General features: G+C 41.5%; 1 protein-coding gene across 1 annotated transcript in view; it reads left to right on the plus strand.

Annotated features, from left to right (window-relative positions):
• The window catches only part of LOC149281476 (adhesion G protein-coupled receptor F5-like), a 37,737-nt gene extending 15,027 nt beyond the window's left edge, over positions 1-22,710 (plus strand). The window contains exons 4-16 of the mRNA XM_089499205.1: positions 4,773-4,882; positions 5,585-5,661; positions 6,166-6,308; positions 7,612-7,830; positions 8,530-8,736; positions 14,228-14,287; positions 14,639-14,871; positions 16,981-18,336; positions 19,210-19,251; positions 19,355-19,414; positions 19,505-19,601; positions 21,961-21,975; positions 22,634-22,710. Of these exons, the coding sequence (XP_089355331.1) occupies positions 4,773-4,882; positions 5,585-5,661; positions 6,166-6,308; positions 7,612-7,830; positions 8,530-8,736; positions 14,228-14,287; positions 14,639-14,871; positions 16,981-18,336; positions 19,210-19,251; positions 19,355-19,414; positions 19,505-19,601; positions 21,961-21,975; positions 22,634-22,710 (2,696 nt within the window). The remainder of the gene's footprint in view (positions 1-4,772; positions 4,883-5,584; positions 5,662-6,165; positions 6,309-7,611; positions 7,831-8,529; positions 8,737-14,227; positions 14,288-14,638; positions 14,872-16,980; positions 18,337-19,209; positions 19,252-19,354; positions 19,415-19,504; positions 19,602-21,960; positions 21,976-22,633) is intronic.
• The last annotated feature ends 1,630 nt before the right edge of the window (positions 22,711-24,340 follow it).

Genomic DNA, 24,340 nt, shown 5'->3' on the forward strand with positions numbered 1-24,340 from the left:
CACTCTTCTCCGCGACCGCGAGGCCTCTTCCTGGTTCGCAGTGCCGGCATTTCAAGCCGAGCGCCGGTATATGTCGTCATATCCGGCGCCCAGCAGTGAAGCCGGCAGAACCAGGGATACAGAGACCTCGCGATCTCACCGCTGGACAAGCCCAAGGTAAGTGAACTTCAAAGGGGGGGTTAGAAAGTTAGGAGGGGGTTAGAGAGTCAGAAGAGGTAGATAGGAAGGGAGAAGGGGTAGATAAGGATAGATTGGGAGGGAGAGGGGATAGATTGGGAGGGAGAGGGGGTAGATTGGGAGGGAGATGGGGGTGGATGGGATACATTGGGAGGGAGAGGGGATAGTTAGGATTGATTGGGAGGGAGAGGGGGTAGATAGGATAGATTGGGAGGGAGAGGGGGGTACATAGGATAGATTGGGAGGGAGAGGGGGGTACATAGGATAGATTAGGAGGGAGAGGGGGTACATAGGATAGATTGGGAGGCAGATGTGGTAGATAGAGAGGCAGTTGTGGTAGATAGGATAGATTGGGAGGGAGAGGTCTTTATGGGACAAAAACGGCGTACGTTCAGCTGTTTGGGGACAAAGTTGACATAATGTGTAACTTAGGTGCTGGTCAGGTTCTATGTGGGCAGTGTGGACGCCAGGGCTGGCTTTGGGGTGTGTGACCAGTGATCTATGCCTGTAATTTAGGGGGGTTTATCTATACCTTTAATGCAGAGTTTATATGTAATTTCCAATTGATTTATATCTGCAAAGCTGGGTTTTGTGTCATTCTGTTCATCTGTATCGGCTATATTTCCATACATTATTAATGTTTACCTGCAAATATAGGATTTGCATGTCTTATTCAGTTGATCAATACCTGGAGTGCTGTTTCCATGTGTTGATTATTTGATCTATACCTTCAGTGCTGAGTGTTCATGTGATTTCCAGTTGATATATACCTGCAATGCTGGGTTTGTGTGTTCTGTTGGTTTATACCTGCAATGCTATGTTTCCATACATTATTTATGTATACCTGCAAATACAAGGTTTTTTTTAATCTCATTCAGTTGCATGTGCTGTTTCCATGTGTTGTTTGTTTGATCTATACCTGAACTACAGGGTGTAAGTAAAAGAGCGCTATGGTTTAGTGAATGAGGGGACAAAGGGACTCTGGGGATGATTACAGGGGAGAGGACTTCTCAATGTCACGGTGCAGTCAGAAGGAGGGAACACTGCACTGACTCTCACTGTCTTCCCCTGATCTGCAGCCAGTGTGGCAAATATATTGGCAGCAGGGGCTAATATTAATATATATCGGAAGCTGGGACTAATGTTTATATATATCGGCTGCAGGGCCTATTATCAATAAATATTGGCTGCAGGGGCTAATATTTATATATATTGGCTGCAGGGACTAATAATATATATCGGCAGTAGGGGCTAATATTAATATATGTTGGCAGCAGGGTATAATTTCTATGTATATCGGCAGCAGGGTATAATATAAGTATGTATCCGCAGCAGGGGCTAATATTAATATATATCCGCAGCAGGGGTTAATATTAATATATATCTGCAGCAGGGTCTAATATTTCTATATATCTGCAGCAGGGTCTAATATTTATATATATTGTCAGCAGGGGCTAATATTAAATAATGAAAAATAACTGTCACTTTAGCTGTTATTTTGAAATCATATTTTAATCACAGTCTTTACTTCAAAGAGATAAGTGCATATTATGTAGTTAAAAATGCACGTCTAACGTGTGTGTGTGTGTGTGTGTATATATATATATATATATATATATAGTGTATATGTACCGTTTTATAATTGGCCCCCCTACTTTGGTCCCTGGCCCCCCATGTGCCCCCCCTAAATATGAAACCTGGAGACGCCACTGATTATGGTGTGTTGTTGTTTTTTTTAAAGCCTGCAGTCAAGCGAACGGGAGTCTGCAGTGTACATGCGAAGACGGTTACGTGTGGCCCAGTGCAATCTGCCGAACATACGCGGCCTGTGTTGGGTCAACTAAGCCCTGCAGCTGTATCACAATGCAGCAATACAATGGATTATACTGTCAGCTAAAACTTGGTAAGAAACCAACAGAAAAGGCCCAGCATCGTCTAGACTCACTGAGCAAAACGGACAAAACCAGGTGGCAGAGGACACCACCCTGGAACATTCCCCAGAAACTGCATAGGAAAAAACCATACAATGAGCACAGAATGGATCAGACAATGGTGTAAATGCTGCCTGAACATAGAACTAAAGACTTAGACCTTAATCAGCCATTGATCTTGCCTTGCATCAGATTCTCTCAATGTATTGGCATTTACCCCTTCTACTGGGAGACTGTTCCATTTATCTATCCCAGCTGTGCTTCCAGTCTACCCCTCCTGCATTTGACCCTGCCACCCCACACACACCTAGGGTCCCATCCCTTCCCACCACCAACATGTCATGGGCTGGAAATGTTTGGAGGGGGATATGTACTCATTAATACAGATTTACAGATGTTGCCATCATTTAAAGGGCCAGTTCTTTAACAACAGATTTTAGGTTCCCCCTCCAGACCTGTAACCCCAGGGAGCTATGTTATTATTATGCTATAATAGGTTTTTATAGCACCATCATATTCCATAGCGCTGTACAATGGGTGAACAGGACATAACAAGTAGTGCATCACATAACAATTTGGACTTACAGAAACAAGAGGTGCTCAAAGGAGCTTGCAATCTAGAAACAGATGAACAGCATGTGACATTTTATAGTATAGGTGCCATTTGTCATAGTGTTAATGTGTATATAGTGTATATGTGTATGTATATATATATACGGTATATATAGTATATATGTATATATATAGTGTATATGTGTGTGTGTGTGTATATATATATACGGTATATATAGTATATATGTATATATATAGTGTATATGTGTGTGTGTGTATATATATATATATATATATATAGTGTATATGTGTATATAGCAGGGGTGTCCAAGTTTTTTCTGCAGTGGGCCACTTCATCAGAATTGTATACGTGCGCGGGCCGCACTCATTTTTCACTGTGACAAAAAATATGGCCTTTAATAAAATTATGCAGATTAAAATAAAGTAAAATGACACAAAACCTTTACTCTTCCTCTCACTGATTTCTGGGCCTTGAAAGTTTTGCGACTACAAATTCAGGATTCCCTAGATTTATTCTAGGGATGAACTAAAATAAAAATTCTGGACCAAAACATTCAGGGTTCACTTAGCCAAAACCAAAAATGACCCCCACCTTTAAAAATAATAAAAACTCACATGTTTAATAAAAGTAGGTAACACACAATTGGACAAAATTAGCAATATGACTTGGCATAATAGGAGTGTGATTGCTAACAGCAATCACACTCCTATCATGCCAAGTCAGCCAGTACATGCTGGTACAGGGTGGCTGTAAGTGATGTGCAGACCCCATACTGCTGGCAGCATCACTACACAAGGGGGGCAGCTAGCTAGGTTTCAGCATGTACTGGCTGACTTGGCATGATAGGAGTGTGATTGCTAACAGTAGTCACAGTCCCATCATGCCTAGGTTCCAGCACTTACACATCCATCCAGTAAATGCTGGAACCTAGGCATGATGGGACTGTGATTGCTGTTAGCAATCACACTCCTATCATGCCAAGTCAGCCAGTACATGCTGGTACAGGGTGGCTGTAAGTGCAGACCCCATACTGCTGGCAGCATCACTACACAAGGGGGGCAGCTGGCCAGGTTTCAGCATGTACTGGCTGACTTGGCACGATAGGAGTGTGATTGCTAACAGCAATCACAGTCCCATCATGCCTAGGTTGCAGCACTTTCACATCCATGCTATCACACACACACACACACACACACACACTTATTCATATAATCATTAATTCACAGATTCATTCCCTCAATCACACACACTCATTCAAACACCCTCCCCACCCCCTTACCTGCACTGCAGCTCCTCGATGCCGCTCACTTCAGCAGGGGGCACGGCCTCCCTCTGCCTTCTCTGCTAAAGCACAGAGGAAGTAGGATGTCACGTGAACTCCGCTTCCTCTGTGCAGTCCAGAAGACCCTCCCACAAGTAAGTAGCAGGGCTTGAGGTGCGGCTCGCGTAAGATCGGTTGCCCTGGCTGCCGATCTTACGCGGGCCGCACCTCGAGGTCTCGCGGGCCGCATGTTGGACGCCCCTGGTATATAGTGTATATGTATATATATATATAGTGTATATAGTGTATATGTATATATATATATAGTGTATATGTGTATATAGTGTATATGTATATATATATATATATATATACAGTATATATAGTGTATATGTATATATGTATGTATATATATATATATATATAGTGTATATATGTATATGTATTTATATATATATAGTGTGTATGTGTATATATGTGTATATATATATATATATTGTATATAGTGTATATGTGTATATATATATACAGTATATATAGTGTATATGTATGTATATATATATATAGTATATATATATATATATATAGTGTATATATGTATATGTATTTATATATATATAGTGTATATGTGTATATGTATATATATATATATGGTATATATAGTGTATATGTGTATATATATATATATAAAGTCCAAAATATATATATATATAGTGTATATGTGTGTGTGGATATGTATATATACATATATATATATAGTGTATATGTGCATATGTATTAGTCTGTAATGCCTGTTTGATACATTGTCCTTCTCTTATCCCTCCTGTAGCCACAGTGAACATAACCTTGAGCCTTAGCATTATTAAAGAGTTCACGCCTGCTTTTAAGGACCCCTCTAACAAAGAATATAAAGAGCTTAAGGCTGCTTTGGAAACTGCGGTAAGTATAGCATGTGTTCCGTACACGTGAATAATTAGCCATATTAGAAAAATTAAGAAAAAGAGCACATTTGGCAAAGATTTAAATGAAGTATAACAGATTGTGAGATTTTGAGACTATTTAGGTCTCTTCTTCTAATATGCCCGGAGAAGAGACCTAGATGGTCCTGAAAGCTTGCAATCTATTATACGGTACTTCAGGTAGCCAATAATGGCATCATCTTATTTAATAATTGGTCCATGCATTTTGGACGAGTTTTCTTATTGGCTAGGTTGAGAGCATGATGCTTTTAAAAGCCCCTGCTGGGGAGAAAGCTTGATTTTAGCCCATACCCAATCATGTATATCGAACTCACAGGTTTAGTTCCACATTACTGATTCATTAGTTTTAGACACGGCTCTGGAGCCTCTCCATTGGTATGACGTAGATTTAAACGTCGATCTAGGTGTTACTAATTAATTGCTGTTAATTAATGACTGTCAATGTTCTCTCGTTTCCAGTTTTCTAACAGTTATAAGTCACTGCCTGGTTTTGAGAAAGCGGAAGTTATAATGTTCAGGTGAGACCCGACTGCTGTGATCTCCTGTTTGTAAGACTGCGCGGGAGATGACTTTAACTTCTCCTACATCACCGCGGGTCCTACAACGACTTTACGAGCCTTTTGGCCGATAACCAACCATTTTCATGCTCTATTTCTTCTAGCATAACTGGGGACTTTATGGCTCAGGCTACCCCAAGACCCCCGTGTGGGATGCGGGCAGGAGGTCTTACTACAATCAGTGAGTGGTCCCACTGACATCGGTGGGAGGTCTTGCTGACGTTGGTGGGCAATAACGCTGAATCAGTGGGTGTTCTGGCTGACATCGGTGGGCTTTCTCGCTGATGTCGCGAGACACTCTGCTGTTTAAGGGGGAAATGGGCACGGATAGGCGCATGTCAGAACATTGTTTATAAATACATCCCTACACGTTTCCTAACATGTTCTGTTAAAAAAATAGTATAACTTTTGCTTCCGCCCCAGAGAAACTCGCTCAAGGTTGTGTCTGCCTGACGAACGTGCCACAAGCACCATGCCCTATACCCGCCCCATGGAACGTTAGGATAGACTGGGAGCCCCTGGGTGGCCACCATTCCAGGAAGGAATACGTCTTTTTGTATATACGTGTGCTGGAGGCTACTTACCGACGGTGGACCCATACACCGATCTGCTCTTAGAACTACAGTATTTTTGCTCCATCTGTTATTGTCTTCCTTGGAGAAGTAACGCAGCATCTTGATTTCAGGCCGGGAAGTATTGTCGCTGATTACACAATCGTCGCAGAGCCGGTCAACGCTTCCACAATTCAGGATGCAAACAATAACTTAGTTACAAGCTTGAGCGCCGATTACACTCTGGGCAACCCAGCTGTGCGCAACACTATAACCGGTAAGAGCTTTACGTCTTTGGACCTTAATGCATTGATTTTTCCTTAAACAAAAACTCAAACAAAAAGAATATGTTTGATCTACACCCATAGAAAGCACTCCGTTATTCAATGCAATGCTAAATACTTTCTTTCCTAACAATATTCAATAGTGAGATATGTTTTTATAGTGTTAATTCCAACACCTCCCTTGGCTCAAAATATAACAGTATGCCCCTGGCCTTTTTTGTCCTCATATATTTAAAGGGACATTCCACTAATTCTAATATAAGACAAAGATAGCGCGAGTAAACACAAAATGCAGCTTTGAAATGATTATTTTATTTATTGACGCTAATCAATACCTATATCACCCATGTGAAAAAGTAATCGCCCCCCTAAACCTAATAACTGGTTGTGTCACCCCTGGGGCGGCAACAACTGCAATAAAGCATTTGTGATAATTGTCTTTCCACCCTTGTGGAGGAATTGTGGTTGCTCTTCTTGGAAGAATTGCTTTAATTCATCCGGAGAGGGTTTTTGAGCAGGAACTGCCATTTTAAGGTCACATTTTTGGATTCAAGCCTCCAAAACCATCATTTTGTTCATTTGAGCCATTCAGAGGTGGACTTGCTTGTGTGCTTCGGATCATTGTCCTGCTGCATAACCCGACCCACACTTGAGCTTTAGGTCTGGGACTGATCCCGGACGTTCCCCTCCAGGACTTTCTGGTAGGCAGCGGAATTCATGGTTCCATCGATTATGACAAGTCGCTCAGGTCCTGAAGCAGCAAGGCAGCCCCAGACCATCACACCGTGTGTGACTATTGGTATGGTTCTTATTGTGGAATGCTGTGTTAGCCTTACGCCAGATGGAACGGGACACGCGTCTTCCAAAAAGTTCCACTTTTGACTCATCAGCCCAGAGAATATTATCCCAACAGTGTTTGGGGTTTTTGGTAAATATGAGACGAGCCTTAGTGTTCTATTTGGTCAGCGGTGGTTTTCTCCTTGTAACTCTCCCATGGATGTCATTTTTCTTTCTTATTGTGGAATTGTGAACATGGACCTCAACTGAGGCAAATGAGGTCTGACGTTCTTCACATGTTAGTCTGGGGTCTTTTGTGACCTCCTGGATAAGTGGTAGTTGGAGGAAATTTGGTAGGGAAATGCTTTAGAGAATATCTACCCCACCACCTTCTATGCCGTAATTGGAGTTATAATGTATACATATTCTGGACAGCCTTTAAAAAAAAATAAAGATCAGGATTATCCATTTGGAATGTATGATGTATTCAACCATTTATTTGAAATGTTTTCTTTACAGGACAGAGTACTGTCTCTACATCCCACACCTACATGTTCGTTGGCGATCGTTCGATAATATTATGCAAAGTGAATGTCAGCTCCTACACCAGCGTTGATTGGTTCATTAACGGCACGGAAAAGCTCCAAAATGACACTCAATATTCGTATAATGTTACAGTGATCAATGGCTCGGTGATGTCGTTCTTAACCATAAATTCACTGGCTGCCACCAATTCAGGTACGTGCAGAACTCTTTTATAAAAGGCGTTTTAATATGATTGTGATTTCGTTTATTACAATGTTAGCGCTATCGCTGGGATCTGGGGGTCTTACCGCTTTCCAAGAGTCTTAGCGTAGAGGGCATATGGCTTTTCGTGAGATTTGGGGAATGGGCAGTAAAGTGAGACGTTGAGTATGGCAGTAAAGATGCAGAATTCGCTTCCTACAGACACAAGAAAGAAAGAGCTGGTAGCCTTTTTAGCAGGGACAAGTAGCCATAAAAACCTAGGAGCACTCTCTGTGCGTTCATGTGGGGGATCTGGTTAGACCCCTCTGGAACACATCTCCAGAAAGCATAGGAAAAGGGAGCCGTGGAATGAGGCAAATTTATACAGAATAGGGGATTCTGCATTGGCAAGTGGGACCAAACGACATTTTAAAGGGACAACACAGCTTTTTATGCATGAAAGTACATCCGATGTCTGGAATGTCCCCTTACAATGTCCCTTAAACCCGGATCTGTTTACCATTGGTACCATTGTAGTTATCTGTAGGATGAGTTAATAAAGTATATCTGCCTACAGCTTTTTGTCAGTCGGTGTAATTTTGGAAATATTCAGTTAAAAAGTGGTAAAGCAGATATTTGCTGAAGAAAGTGGCATAACCTCTAATCTCTAATAATCTTCTCTGCCTTCTTCTCTCCCTTCTGTAATTTCAGGAACCTACAAATGCATTGTCAACCAAAATACTGATAGCTTCGTAGCCGAAATGAACTTAAAAGTGCTCCCCATAACCGTGAGCATAGTAACCGAAACGGTCCGGTGTAACAGTACCGCCGTGTCCGTACTGAGTTGCTGCACCGATGAAGGAATTGACTTGCTTTCGCTGACGTGCTATAATACTAGCGGAAATAAATATGTAGACAGTAAGTTCTATAGAATATACAAATTACCAATCAGAATGTCATATATTCCTCCATAATGATGCTAAAAACCACTTATTTTGATAACAACACAATTTTTTTAGTTGCACTTGACTATAAATTGCTTGTCTCACTCAGTTAAGTTGGCAGTCCGGTTAAGGGTTAACCAGCAACATATTCTGGCCTGTAACTGATTGGCTGCTTTAAGCAGATATAAGGAAAGTACTCAGACTGAAATCATGCAAGTCATCTCGCATGTCCTCACCTGAATCTCGCAAAATATTTACCTTCCCAACAAAAACTATTTGTAATAAAAAAAATATATAAAGAAATGGGGTCTCCAAGTCCCTCTATTAACAGGGAGAGGGGGAAATATATATGAGTTATGTGTATTTTTAAAGACTTGAAGATGTATTTAAATTTTGAGCTCTATAATAAGAAAACCTGGCATTGATGGCTCTGTTGTCATTATGAACATCTGTTTTACAGGAGTTTCAGGTGGGCCCATAGATAAATGTCGTACGTATAACATCACTGCAAGCCCAGACCAGTGCTCGTATGGCAATACGGCCACTTACCAATGTGCGTGCACCTCTGCAAACGGTGCCAGCCAAAACAAAAACATCACTGTGACCCTTCAACAAACCCGTAAGTAAAATACATTAGTGGGTCTTATGAATAAAATTGTTACATTCTCATGTCACTAAATTTATTAGCTATAAACTATATCTAAATGGGAAACACTTGCTTACCACAAGGGATCTGAGATCTGTGGCAAAATTAGCCTTTTAACTTACCCAGGAGAACGTCCCACGCTGGGCCACCTGGAGCTCTCACTCTTCTGGGGAGTGGCTTGTGTGGGGGCGGGGTTATCCATATATAAAGGCGTGGATAGCATAGTTAGATTTACATTAAGGAGGACTAGGGGGTGAAGTGGTAAGAAAGGTGGGAACGATCAAATGCTGCTCCCCTGCCCAGAGCAGATGAAGGTGGTCTAGAGACCCGGGGAAATAGGTCTCCATCTGGAGAATCCAGGCCAAACCTGGAGAGTTCATAGGCACGTTAATTAGTTTCTTTTTTCTTGAGCCTGCACTTACAAAGCCTGCCATCAAAGGGAAAACCTAACAACGATTAGGGAGCAACAACTTAATAGGAACAGGTAATCATGTAGACCTCGAAAACAGGTTAGAATGGCTTCTTCCATGGTTCATAAAAAAGATAGGATTTCAATGTATACATTTTGCTTATTTTACTAACACCCATGCATAATATATTGAACCGTGAAACCGAAGATTTAGGAAAGCAACAGAATTAATTGAATATAGCTGTGTATCACTTCATTGTGCTCCTTCTTTTATTTGAAATAGCTGTTCTACAAATAAATTCTACGGCTGACAGCATACATCTGTCGGAAGGGAAGCCGCTGTTCTTGGAATGCTCAAGTAATATGGACACCAAGATATCGTGGAGGTTTAGCAGTGGTGGTATCGATGAAGCCGTTCAAACTGACTGGTACAACCAGAGAACCAATCGCAATTCCATACTCCATGTACCTAGGATAACCAAATTCTGGAATGGTAGGTAACACATGTATCGATGGATTCCTGTGGGGGGTTTTCTCTTTCTAAATACAAGAACTAATAACCTAGCACTGGAGGTCAGTGTCATGGGTGCTGCCCCCTGTAACACTAAATAATACAAAAAGAGACTAAAAATGAACTCCGCAGCGCTCACTAATAGGATATATGGATAATTCCCCCAACTTCCGTAATAGTCTAAAGCATGCAATATTTTAATAGTTTAATAGCTCCCATACTAATTAACCCTCTTACTTTTTCTTATACGTAAGGAAGAATATAAATAGAAAAAAACCCTACACAATAAAAGTGAAATAATTTTTTGGGGACAGGGGAATCATTTAAAGGAACCTCTCAGCTATCACGTAAATCCAAATGAATACGATGGCTGGAGCGTCCCTTTGGGTGGCGATAAGTAAGACCACTTAATTATCCCTTTTAATTGCTGGATACATCTTTGTTAGGTTACTCTCGTTAATGTATTAAAACTGTGAAAAATGCCAGAATAATTACAATTAAATAATATGTGTCTTTTTCTCTTTTTTTTCTCCTAACAGGTACTATTATTTGTGTGGCAGAAAATAACCCAATATCTGTAAATAAATCCGTTATTGTGTACAGTCTGACTTCATCAGATCAAATTAATGTTAATCCGGTGGGATCCTTTTACGTTTGTGATTTTCCTATAACTTTTACGTGCTGCGTGGATGACATTGCAGCGTACAAATCTGCAACAATAAACATTTCAGGAAAAAATCCACAAGGTAAGGATAATAATAAAAATATTTGCTCTGCCAAGGTACTAGCGATCATCAGTATGAAGTTTGTAAGCGGTGGTTTTTAATGCAGAAGAACTCGTTCTGCGTTTCGTATGTTATTGTATCTTATGTGTAGTGGTAAAAGTACACACAGAGGTCCTTTCAGTACGGTATCTTGTACCCGCTATGTACACTCGCTTACATGTCACCCCAGTTTGGTTTCCCCCCTCATTTTATCCATTGTTTTAAGGAAGAAGCCCCGGATTCCCTGTTCGCTATAAGAAACACTCTGGACGGCTGCTAAGCCTTTCCCGTTTGCCAGAACGGCTCCTCAAGTTGTATTTCAGAGCTCCCCTAGGGGTGACTTAGGGCAGCAACCCCCAAACACAACTTTTATAGTACGGAATGCCAGGATATGATGTCATAATACCTCTTACTGGTTATTACTGGTCTGCCAAGGTCTTCAGGTAGCCCCGAATCAGGGCCAGCTTTAGGGGTGTGCGGCCGCACAGGGCGCCATGGTAGCAGGGGCGCCTGCCCGGGACTTAAATTAAAGCATCGGGGTTTTTTTGTTTTGTTTTTTTTAAAACTTTTTTTAACATCATTCATGTTAAATAAAGTTTAAAAAAAAAACAAAAAAAGCCCGATGCTCGTGAAGTTCTCAGCAACCGCTCGGTGCCCCTTACTCTCCATGACTCCATCGCGGTGCCGGCATCTCATGTTGAGCGCCGGACTATTCCGACGCTCAACATGAAATGCCGGCAGAGCGAGAAGACGGACGCCTGCCGCTCTCACCACAGGACTCCGGCAACAAGGTAAGTGAGGGGGGGTGTAGTTTGAAGGGGCAGAGGGGGGGGGTGTAGTTTGAAGGGGCGGGGGGGTGTAGTTTGAAGGGGCAGAGGGGGGGGTAGTTTGAAGGGGCAGGGGGGGTGTAGTTTGAAGGGGCAGAGTGGGGTGTAGTTTGAAGGGGCAGAGGGGGGTGTAGTTTGAAGGGGGGGTGTAGTTTGAAGGGGCAGAGGGGGGGTGTAGTTTGAAGGGGCAGAGGGGGGTGTAGTTTGAAGGGGCAGGGGGGGGTGTAGTTTGAAGGGGCAGAGGGGGGTGTAGTTTGAAGGGGCAGAGGGGGGTGTAGTTTGAAGGGGCAGGGGGGGTGTAGTTTGAAGGGGGGGTGTAGTTTGAAAGGGGCAGAGGGGGGGTGTAGGTTGAAGGGGGGGTGTAGTTTGAAGGGGCAGAGGGGGGTGTAGTTTGAAGGGGCAGGGGGGGTGTAGTTTGAAGGGGCAGAGGGGGGTGTAGTTTGAAGGGGCAGAGGGGGGTGTAGTTTGAAGGGGCAGGGGGGGTGTAGTTTGAAGGGGGGGTGTAGTTTGAAAGGGGCAGAGGGGGGTGTGTAGTTTGAAGGGGCAGAGGAGGGGGTGTAGTTTGAAGGGGCAGAGGAGGGGGTGTAGTTTGAAGGGGCAGAGGGGGGGTGTAGTTTGAAGGGGCAGAGGGGGGGTGTAGTTTGAAGGGGCGGGGGGGTGTAGTTTGAAGGGGCGGGGGGGTGTAGTTTGAAGGGGCAGAGGGGGGTGTAGTTTGAAGGGGCAGAGGGGGGGTGTAGTTTGAAGGGGCAGAGGGGGGGTGTAGTTTGAAGGGGCAGAGGGGGGTGTAGTTTGAAGGGGCAGGGGGGGTAGTTTGAAGGGGCAGGGGGGGTAGTTTGAAGGGGCAGAGGGGGGGTAGTTTGAAGGGGCAGAGGGGGTAGTTTGAAGGGGCAGAGGGGGGGTAGTTTGAAGGGGCAGAGGTAGTTTGAGGGGAGGTAGTTTGAAGGGGCAGAGGGGGGTAGTTTGAAGGTTCAGAGAGAGGGGTAGTGAGGGGGGGCACCAGAGGAGTAGTCCGCATAGGGCGCCACAACGCCTACGGCCGGCTCTGCCCGGAATTACCCACAGCCCCTAAAGTAACGGATTACATCATTTTACATTCTCAGCTTTAAATGCTGGTTTTGCAAGGCGGGGGGGGGTATAACATTACCCCCGCTGTCCTTAAGAGCTTTATTAGGGCTTTTCCTTTATCAGATAGGGAGATTTTGGAAGGGTTTAATTTGTTAGACTTTTTTTTAACCTTATTAACTATGTAACTATGCAAAAGCATGTGCCAAAAAAAAAGGAAATTATACGGGAAAAATGACAATGAAATATATGTGAAGTACTTTGATGTTTGTCCCCGAGTGTCTGCTGGCGTCCCGAGTTGAGTTATTAAGCGGAATTTTCCTGCTCGTTTCACACCGAACTTGCTGGTTCTGAGATCGCAAGCTGTGCCTGAGACAGAGCGTCTTACAGATAGTATTCTACAACTAAATATGTGTCTACATCATGTGTTATTAAATGTCGTGACAATGTTAACGTGTTGCATCTTTTTTAGCTATGGCCACAAGCGGGAATTGCTTTTTGTACACGTACACTCCTATCGACTGCACTGGCCCTATAGAGGCTTTCAGCACTATTTCTAATCACATAAGTGATACCGTTACTAGCGGGAGAATGACATTAAGCCCAAGAAAGCAAGCGGGTAAGAATACTTTATTGTTACTAACATGCATAGTATTTTCTCGAGTATAGTACATTTCCTTGTCTTAAATCCGTACATTTATGGCCGGTATCTTCCATTCTATTTGACATTGAAGCAGAATGTGACAGCAGATCTGACCCATTCTCCCCGTCTCGTCGCCCGTTTCTCCTCCAGTAAAGTCTTAAACCTTAATCAGTCGTTGGTCTCGTCTGAGATTCAGGAGCCGTATGTCTATCCCTTGCATGTTTAAATCCCCTCACTGTATTACCCTCTACCACTTCTGCTGGGAGTCTGTTCCATTTAACTAGCACCCTGTTACACTCCTTAGTCGGCTCACATGAGACTGGTAGTCATTAATACTATTTGCTAAAAGTCACGATCCTACGAGGCGCATTCCAGCCTGATACAAGTAAAGCAGATCTGTCATTTTCTACCATCCAGGCATAGAAATATATTTTTCAGGACTAAGGGGTAAGTTTGCATTGGCCTCCTTGTTACTGTATAAATGTGAGAAATGTACGATAGAAAGATAATGGTATTATAATGCATTTCGGGTGTTTGTTTGTAGATCATGATTACAATTCAAAGTAGCATTGATTGATTAACCTCTTGTTAAAACCTTTGCAGATATTAAATGCAATACTACTCTGGGCATTGGAAGCATTGGAGACACGATAACAGTTTCATGTGAGACAATTAATGCGACTCTGACAGGGAATCAAATATACGAGTGCTCTCAAAATGGTGCTTGGAACCCAAAGGACGGACGAATAACCTGTTTTTCGGCACGTCTTAATAGACTTGATCTGGATTTTCAGGTAATAAAAAACAGTTTATATGTATTGTTGTTTTTTTGTTTCTGTAAATCCAAATTTACAGAAGCCCTGAATACACATGCCTGTAGCCCAAAGAGTAACCCCACACAATACCCCGAATAACAGACCCAACACGAGCTTTATTAACATTCACATAACATCATATAATAATAACACGTAACTTTAACAACCCGCCAGCTACCAAACCTTTTGGGTCCGGTAGGTGGTTCCAGTACCACGTGCACCATGAGTCTTGGTCCGTCCGATGCCATCAGGCGTCTTCAGGACATGCCTACCCAAACTCCTGGATCACAAACTCATAAGCGCTGGCTGGGGGGAGGGGTTGGGATCAACACCACTACCGCAGAGCCGGACCACCCATCAGGCCCGGGTCTGCACCCGCCACCCGAAGATAGCACCCTGCAACCCAGCATTAAAAATATCAAGACCAATATGGTTAGGGTGGTGGGATCCGCCACAGTGCAGGGGCTCATGTACCAGCGGCAGCCAACATAGGGCAGCGGGTGAGACGGGGTCATTAGCAACAACCATAGGTTACCATCTTGCATATTAAAGGTAATAGATAAAAACTGCTAAATTTGCCCTAAGTTTAGAAATACCCAATGTTTTTTTGCCTTTTTCCACACGTTATTGGGGCAATAAGTACAAGTAGCGTTTTGCTATTTCAAGACCATTTTTTCCAAATCTGGTTATTCTGCCCCCTTGTGCTATTTTGAACATCTTTGAAGTCGGCCAATACAATTTACCCCATCAAACCATGTATGGTTAAAAACTAGACACCCCGGGTGTTTCAAATGCTAGTATTTTAACTCTTTCCCTGCACTAATTCTACCATCAGTCTTTGTCAAACGTTGTGGTATTTTTCAACTAGACACCCCAGGGTATTTCAAATGCTGGTATTTTAACTCTTTGCATGCACACATTTTACCACCAGTCAAAGTTTGCACCAGTATTTTTGTGTTTTTTTCCCACACACATTCTACATTAGATATTAATGTACAGCTCTTGGTATATACAGCTTACTGTCACACAACACCCTAATATCATGCGTTCAGCAACATCTCGTGCATGGATTTGTCAAGTTGTTTAGGGGCTAAAAGGCCACATTTAGGACATGTGCATTGTTTTACAACATGCATTTCTCAAATTGGAAATTAGACATCTGGTCATCCTTCCCCGTGTGTTAATTGGGCCATTGTTAAACCCGGCCAATTTAATTTACCATTAACTCATACATTTTTTAAAACTAGACACCCCTCGGGCATTTAACATACCGGTTTTTTATCTCTTTTTATACAAGAATTGTTTGTGAAGATATAGCATTACTTTTAGGATTTGCTCAGAAAAATAAACTTTGACGTTGATGACAGACATCGAGGCATTACAGCAACACTGCTTTCTTCACCTGTTTAAAGTCATGACGTGCTAGGCACATCAATTGTGGTTAACTGGCTGTTTTTCCCAGCAATTGTCGTCAAGGGGCTAATATACAAAATAAAAAAAATAAACAATTCAAATACTTAGGGAGAAGCTGCAGAGCTGCAGCACAACGCCCCCTCTGTGGTCCGAAGCTTGAAGCAGCCAATCAGTAGCAGTAAAGCAATTACTTGTTATACTTTGTATCTCAATGTGATGTTAGTCATTTTACGCTGTATGAAATGTAATAGAATTCCGTCTATTTTGGGGTTTTTTTAGGCGCTTACAAGCCCAGGATCTGAAGCAAACATACCAAATTTGCTTGTACAACTGAGTAGTACGGTAACAAGCGAACAGGCCAATGTGACATCTTCACCAAGGAATATCCAACTTGTATTAAATATATTGTCTGCGTCTGCACGTCTTTCTAACACGGTAGAAGAAGCAATGATGCAGGTAAGAGTTTATCGTAAATTGGGTAATAAAAACAGATCGGGCAGCATAACCGTGGCAAAAGTATAGCAAGTAAAAAAAATAAAATAATTTTACAGAACAAAAAACTATAATACTTACAAACAACAATTTCTATTGGCCGTTTCTACCAAAAAAATGTATTACCCCTAATAAAATATCCCTGAACACCCACCAAGAAGAAGTAGTAAGGTCGCTCATTATTTTAACTATTTCTACAATATAAATGCCCCAATCCATTGAGTCTCTAACTACCCCTTACCACTGAGAATGCCCCTCGAATGTTCCTACAATGGCAGATGTGTTAAGAACAACATGAAAAAAAACAAAACAAGTAATATGCTGAACTACTCTACGAAACCAAAATATCATTAAAAAAAGAGGAATTAATAAATATTAATGTAAAATTACTTTATATTGTTCTATGCAAAAACAATAAATAATAATAATCGTCATCATTGATGCGAATGATTCTTAATTTAACGGAAAACTCTGGGCCGGAATTGACCCTTTCTTATACCAATTCTGGTCCTGACATCGTAAAATAGATTTTCAGTACTATTACTTACTAATTTTGACAATATATTGTATTTTTTTAAAATAATATGTATATTTTTTTTTTACTAATTTCACTGTTTTTTTTTGTTTCCTTGGTAGAATTTCCTTACGGGCGTCAACGTTATTGTCGATCGCACGTCCACAGCGGCTTGGTCAGAAGCCGAAAACCGAACAAGGCAAAGTTCAGAGCTCCTTAAATCTGTAGAAGAGTTTGCACGCAAATTAGATTTCAATGGAAATATTTCCATAAGGAACAACTCAAACGTCCAATTAGCAGGGGTCATTCGGACGGAATCAACCCCCGAATATAAAAAAGACTTCGTTTTTAACAATAGCGATAATTTAACAGGAAAAGTTGCAATTGGGAACCTCAACGCTATTGCGGAAAACTCAAGAATCGTCAGCATTGCCTACGCTACCCTAAAGGACGTTTTACCCTTGGAGGATAATAATACCGTGAACGGTCTGGTCATGACGACGGTTGCTAATATAACCAATATGGAAGCGTTTAATATCTCCATGACCTTCCGAAAAAGCAACGTAACTTTAAACAAGGCAAGCTGTGTTTTCTGGAATCTTACAACCAATAATTGGGATAGTAACGGGTGCCGTCCTACAAGCCGTGGAGACGATGTGATATGCGAATGCGACCACCTGACCTCCTTTTCCATCCTCATGTCCTATGAAACGCAATTTACCGAGACCGAACGTCTAATTTTGGATTATATTACTTACATTGGCGTTGGGATTTCTATGTTTAGCTTGGTTATATGCATCTTCGTTGAAGTCACAGTATGGAAGTCAGTGACTAAGAACAAAACGTCGTACATGCGCCACGTATGCTTGGTGAACATCGCCGTTTCGCTATTGGTCGCGGATATTTGGTTTGTCATCGGTGCTGCGTTAGCTCCTAAAGTGCCAAAGGAGGTATCAGATGCCTGCGTGGCTGTAACTTTCTTTACCCATTTTTTTTACCTATCTTTGTTTTTCTGGATGCTAACAATGGGACTCATTCTCTTTTACCGCCTTGTCTACGTTTTACACGACATGAGCAAAACCATCATGATGACCATCTCTTTTGTTCTGGGCTACGGTTGCCCTCTCGTTATTTCGGTGATCACGGTGGCAAGTACCCAACCCTTTAAAACATATACTTCAGACGAAGCATGTTGGCTCAACACCAAGACGAGCAATGCGTTCATTGCGTTTGTCGTACCCGCTTTAATCATACTGCTTGTGAACACCCTCATTGTTCTTGTGGTTGTCGTTAAAATTCTAAGACCTTCCATAGGAGACAAACCGAAAAAGGAGGAGAAGAGCGCGTTAAATAACATTCTAAAATGCATAGTCATCTTAACGCCTCTGCTGGGGCTTACATGGGGCTTTGGCATCGGAACATTGAGCATTAACAAGGCTTGGATCCATGGCATTTTTGCTGGATTGAACTCCCTTCAGGTAAGCAAAACTAATATTCCAATGTTAATATTATATTATTATCTATTATTATATTGTATTGTTATTATTGTTATTATTGTTAATTACAATGCCCAGCTCACAAGTCCTGATTAAGGATTTTTTAAATACCATTTACAGAGTGTTGTGTAGAAACACAGAATTTGACAGCAGATCAGGCACATTCGGCCCATCTGGTCAGCCATTGTTCCTGCTGTAAAGACTCAGCCCTTAGTGAGTCGTGGGTCTCGTCTCACATGCCTATCCCATGCGTGTTTGAAATATGTATGAATAACTATTCTGCTGGAAAGCGGATAAAGTGTTACCATCGCTGTGTCCACAAACCCAACACAAATGTTCCTTGGTCCAAAGTCTAGTCTTGTCCAGGCCCTGCCTCTTGCCCGCCCCATGCATTCTTAAATTACTTCAGTTTTTAGGAATTGGATTCCGTGTGAATGTAGCTCCTCTGTTGTGGTCCATGTACTCGGGCTTCCCACACTGATTATCCGGTCATCTTCCTTCTTTCGATGCTTCTACAGGTGGCTGAAGTTGGGGAGTAGGGTGTAGTTTCAATGCATGGTGTATATGTGGAGCTAAAATATTACATACCTGAGAACCCAAAGTTTCAGGATAATGCCCCAATCTCATGGTGTGGGGGCAGATTCTCAGGGTCACGCAATATGAAGCTGACTCCTTATTCTGCACTGCTGTGATCATATATAAGACTCCCAGTGGCTGCTTTAACCGCTGTTGGGTTTGGTTACTATCCCTACTCGAATGCAGATAACTCAATTAAATGTATCTTTAAATAATGATAAGTCCAGGTTTCTCTTAGAACCTTTTTAATAATGTTCCTAAATTATCCATATTTTTCAGGGTCTATTTATTCTGCTGTTTGGATGTTTGTTGGACAAAAAGGTAGGTGTCATACATACAGCGCACATCGCCCTCTAATTTCTCAATGGAGAAACACAATAAGCCGTAATAAATGTATCTCTTATGTCTCTTTATAACAACACAGGTACGAGAGGCCCTATTGAACAAATTCTCACTGACCAGATGGGTTTCACAACAGACCAGGGTATGCAGTTTGTTTATTTTTGGTTTTTTTATATACGTAATATATTATAAGCCCACAAGTCATAAATTTAATAATTTTTACCTTCTGCAGAGCACCAATACCAATTCATCAGAGTCACCGTTCTCTAAAGGAAACGTTACCAAAGGGGGCAGCCGCAAAGGAATCATCAACCCGTTTGGTAAAAAAGGTATGTACTAAAAAAAAATTTTCAAAAATCTTGTGTTATATTTATTATTTTTATTATTTATTTAGATATCACCATGTTCACAGCGCTGTATAATACAGAGGTAGAGAGGCCAAGAATAGGTGGTGTTCTACTTTAAGGTGGACCATGGGAATCAAAAGGAGAGGGGCTTAAAAACAGTCTTCTTATGGGCGTTCAAAATGTTACCGTGATTTCTTTGCGGAACGGCTCTGTCGTACTTACTGGGCACCTGAGAGCATGTGACATGACAGGCCCATCCAAAACATAAAGGCATTACAGCTCTCCTATACTGTCAGGGCAGGGTTGTGACATCACAGGGTGATGTGACATCGCAGTCTGCTCACATCACTTTCTCTTTTAGCTTGGACAGTGCCAATTTAGCACACGCAGAAAAGACAGGAACAGTCCGGATAATTAGAAAAACTGCAATGACTTCCAATAGTTAAGACATTAGCCTGCTTGTTAGGATATGATTGCAAACTCTGTTAATTTAGCGCATTTTAGGGCACTTGATACTTTCAACAGCACTAACCTAAATACAACAGCGTGCAAAAAAAGCTTTAATGCACCGGAATATCTTCTTTACAAACGTTATACAAAACCGTAATATAGCGTGGTACTGGAACAATAGCCGTTTTATTCAAGTAATCGATGCTTTAGAATGTTTGTGCATGTATTGTTTGGTTTCCCATGATGCTCTCTGCTTGTCATTGAGCTCTTGCTGTGATGTTGCTGTGATCAACTGACAACTTTGACCTCTTGATCGCAAAGTGAATAAACTAATTAAAGATACTATTCTGGGAATGATTTAATCTGGAATGTCATCTAGATCAGGAGTCTCCAACAGGTAGCTTCATGGCGGCCAATGAGTAGATCAATTTAATCCGATGGAACTAAGCATCAAAGAACAAATTGAAAATACTAAATATTACATTCGTGAAAGATTTTAAAAGTTTCATTTCTTTTTGGCTTCCATACATTTCTCCAGATAGCCCAGGTGACTTGCCTGTAATCATAAGAACGTTGGAGACCCCTGTTCTAGATTTACGGTGGAGATTTCTCACTTTCTCTCTCTTCTGAAGGGACCCGGTATATATCTTGATATTGCAAATAGGAAGTGTTAACACTGGGCAACTTTATTTATGATGCTGGGCTCAATTAGCATACCAGGCTGTTCAGAGGGGCGGGCCCTGGTCACAGGAGTCGGGGGTCAGCTGTCCATGGAAGTGAAATTGGGCACAATACTAACTACTCAACAAGTAGAGTAGCTCCTAGACCCATACACCTCTATGGCCAATCCAGGTATGCTAATTAAGAGACATCTAAAAATTACAGCCAAGGAAACGTTACAAAGCGTGCAGCAGTCTCATCTTTTCCATTGATTCCCAACAAAAAGCGTTACTGCTAAAGGGAAAGAACAAAAATATCCAAGTCTCAAACGCATCAGTAGAAATATAAACAAAATAAATCCGCTCTCGGTTCCCCATTCTCGCTACAGTTCCATTTGCCTTCTTTTTCTTAATCATTTTAGGATTTCGGTTACTCTCTCCTCTCCCCATGTCCCAGTTAAGATATCCCATCCTTGCTCAAAGGAGAAGTGTCTGAGGATCCCGGCTCCTCACTCCATCCGTTGCGTTCCTTGTTTCCCTGTCCTCTGTTGAGTCCTGTACCATGTATGTCTTGTCTGGTTATGTTTCCTGCTTGGTCTCCCTGGTCCTTGCTCTGTCCCCCTTGCTTACATCCTGCATATTCGTCTGGAAAGCTATGTTTCAAGCCTGCTCCAGGTTGCCCGCAGGATATCACTTTGTTTTGTTCTATGCTATGTCAGGGCGCTGGTATGTGGCCGCACAACCTTAGGTGCTCAACACACCAGGCCCTGTCCATCTCAGCTACTGCGCAATACCTCCTGAACTCCATCTTTGGGCGCTCTGGGTCATTACAGTCTTCTGTATGGACCCAGTCCCTGACACTTTCATTTTTTTATTCTTTTAACACAAGAGGAGCACTTTGTCTTTGTGTAAACATAGCCCCTTTTTATTTATTGTTAACGCTACTTGCTTTCGCGCACCCATCGGCTGGTTCATCGTACGTTTTATGGCATTCTCTGCTCTTGCAATTCGAGAATCTATACGTCCCTTCCACGAAAATCCTACCCTGCTAATAAATGCAAGAAAACAATAAAATCAATATTTTCCAACAAATCAAACTATATCAACAATTGATTCTAAAATTAATAATTAATTGCCAAGGGATATTTCTGCGTCATAACACAGTGTGCACACAACCTTTGTTTTTAACCAATTTTGGTACTCATTATTTCCCCCCCCTTTATATTTTTCAGGTCTTGGTAACACTGGTGAGTCCTGACAGTTTTTTTCTGTATATATTTATACCGAAGAGTTTGGGACATTTTTTATATTGTTTAAAATAGTCCATTACTTATCTCCAAAAAGGCATTCATTCAAAAAGTGAAAATCTCACACTGTAGGTAGTTTTAACAGTGGAGGTCAGTGGAAGGTATACCCAGGAACTTACTGAGAGGTGTGGCTAACAAGCCATGTAGGTGGAGTTAGTCCTGCGTGGGGCAGGGCTAGCCCCCAGAGGTCTTGAGTTGGCAGAAAAGTGGGTGGGGAGTGGGCATGGCTAAACACTGCTCCTCCTTCCACTGGGAAAGTGTCCCGGAGATGCTGGGAAACATCAGTCCTTCTTGGAGACTCCGAGTCCAACGTTACAAAAGGTTTTCAACGTGGTTTAACAGGAATCGATTTCCCTAGATCTGTTTTAAATGACTGAAGCGTGAACGTATGGGTATTTGGTGCAATTATCGGCATACTGGGTCATGTGTACAGCCGGTATTGGCTTGCCTGTAGACAAGCCTCTCTTCCTCCGATACTAATTACTACTCAAAACAAGGCGGAGCTTTAGACCCAAGGCTCGAGGGCAAACACAGACTACGGAAGTGCTACATTAATGGATCCAGTAACTTAACGGTTGTTCTTGTTTGTTGTCAACAGGAGCTTACAACATTTCTTCTGCACAGTTGAGTTCTTCGAGTGACATGGCGTCAAACTCCTATTCTATACTCAACTGACAATGAAAGGGACTTCCGTTGAATATCTGTGTTACGTATCAACGTGTGTCCGGACATTGCGTAAAATATACTGAATGCACTTTATTTGCATATTTTTAATGCCTCTATCAACCCTTCACTACACCGTGTTACAGAAGAATGACGTCAACGGTTGAATAACTTTTAGGTGTGGCAATAACTGGGCTCACGCTCCAAGTTCAGTGTTGATAGTCATTGCATTCATCGCCAGCTGGTGTAGCCCAGTGATACAAATGCAGTCCAGCCGTCGACTGCCACAATTCACATAATCCCCAGGGGCCCGTGTGCCGCTCTGTAAGCAAAGTGTTTTGGTGCTCTACAAGCTCGGAGGATCATAGGAGATCCAGAGTTCCTGCCTCAAATCTTCTGCCGTTTTCTGGATCAAGATGAGAAGTTTGTATAAACTTAACATGGAATATCCGGACTTCTCTTCTACAACGACATCAGTGTTTGATACGGCTATCTAATCACATGTATAATACTACACATCTTATGACATCATGGACTTCATATAACAGTTCCAAGATAAGAGCAGGACAATGCCAGGTTCTCAAGACTCTAGAAGAATAAAGACCACTTGAAACAAGAACTTATTTTGAACAATTTTTAATGCCTTTTTTCTTTTTGAACGAGAAGTAAGTGTAGGGGGATATGAATGCCAGCTTTTGCCGACAATGTACAGAGACAGTTTTTTTTATACATAGACATGAGGTCAAAGCTGTATTTTAACCATGAGAGAACCAGCGGGAGTACATAGCGTAAGGGGTTAAAATATAGACATTCTCAGATATAGGTTTGTTTTTTTTAGGAAAAAGAAATAAAATATTCAGCTTGTTGGTGGTTCTTGAGGATTTATCTGTATTTTATCGAACAAAAGTTATACAATAATGCAACAGTTTGTATTAAATATTTATTTCAGTGTAATTTGATAACCAAATATTATAAATTTCATACTATTTTCTCAAAAACTCTTTAAATGAGTATATCAATAATTTATTTACACATGGTTTCTGTGCTCTTTAAACGCTGATGTGTGCGATACTATGTATCCCTTTATGTAAATGCAGTGTGTGTGCTTTGCATAAACATATGTAGAATTGCAAGCGACTTGTATGGGACTTAAAATGATTGGCTCCACAAAATCACTTCCAGATGTGTTATGCAAATTAGCTAACATGAAAAAATACATTAAAAAATTAATTATTTTGGACGGCAATGATTTTTTATCTATCCCCGCAGAATAGATTTTCCACGGGCATGTGGAGTAGAGCCAACAAATACCCAGTTTACTTTTGATCTATACAAATGCTTGCTGTTGAGACGACTAAGTCGCTTGTATATGGAGCTATAATGAACAAACTTCTGTGCACTGTTACACACAGAAATTGCTGAATAATACTATTTATTATGTTTTTGTTTCTCACTTTCAAAAATGTGTATGCTGTCTTTTAAATGTAACATACGTTTTCCGTTACAAACTGTTTTGGTATCTTATATAAAAAAATATTTTAAAAAAAAATGTTTTTTTTCCAGTATCACTTATTATCATTTAAGAACTGATATGTTTGGATATGATGGGTTTGATACAGTTTTTTAGTAATAAGTTTTTTAT

This window comes from Sceloporus occidentalis, unplaced genomic scaffold (assembly GCF_023333645.1).
Source record: "Sceloporus occidentalis isolate IW3139 unplaced genomic scaffold, rSceOcc1.0.p SCAF_131, whole genome shotgun sequence".
In the NCBI taxonomy this organism is placed as follows: domain Eukaryota; kingdom Metazoa; phylum Chordata; class Lepidosauria; order Squamata; family Phrynosomatidae; genus Sceloporus; species Sceloporus occidentalis.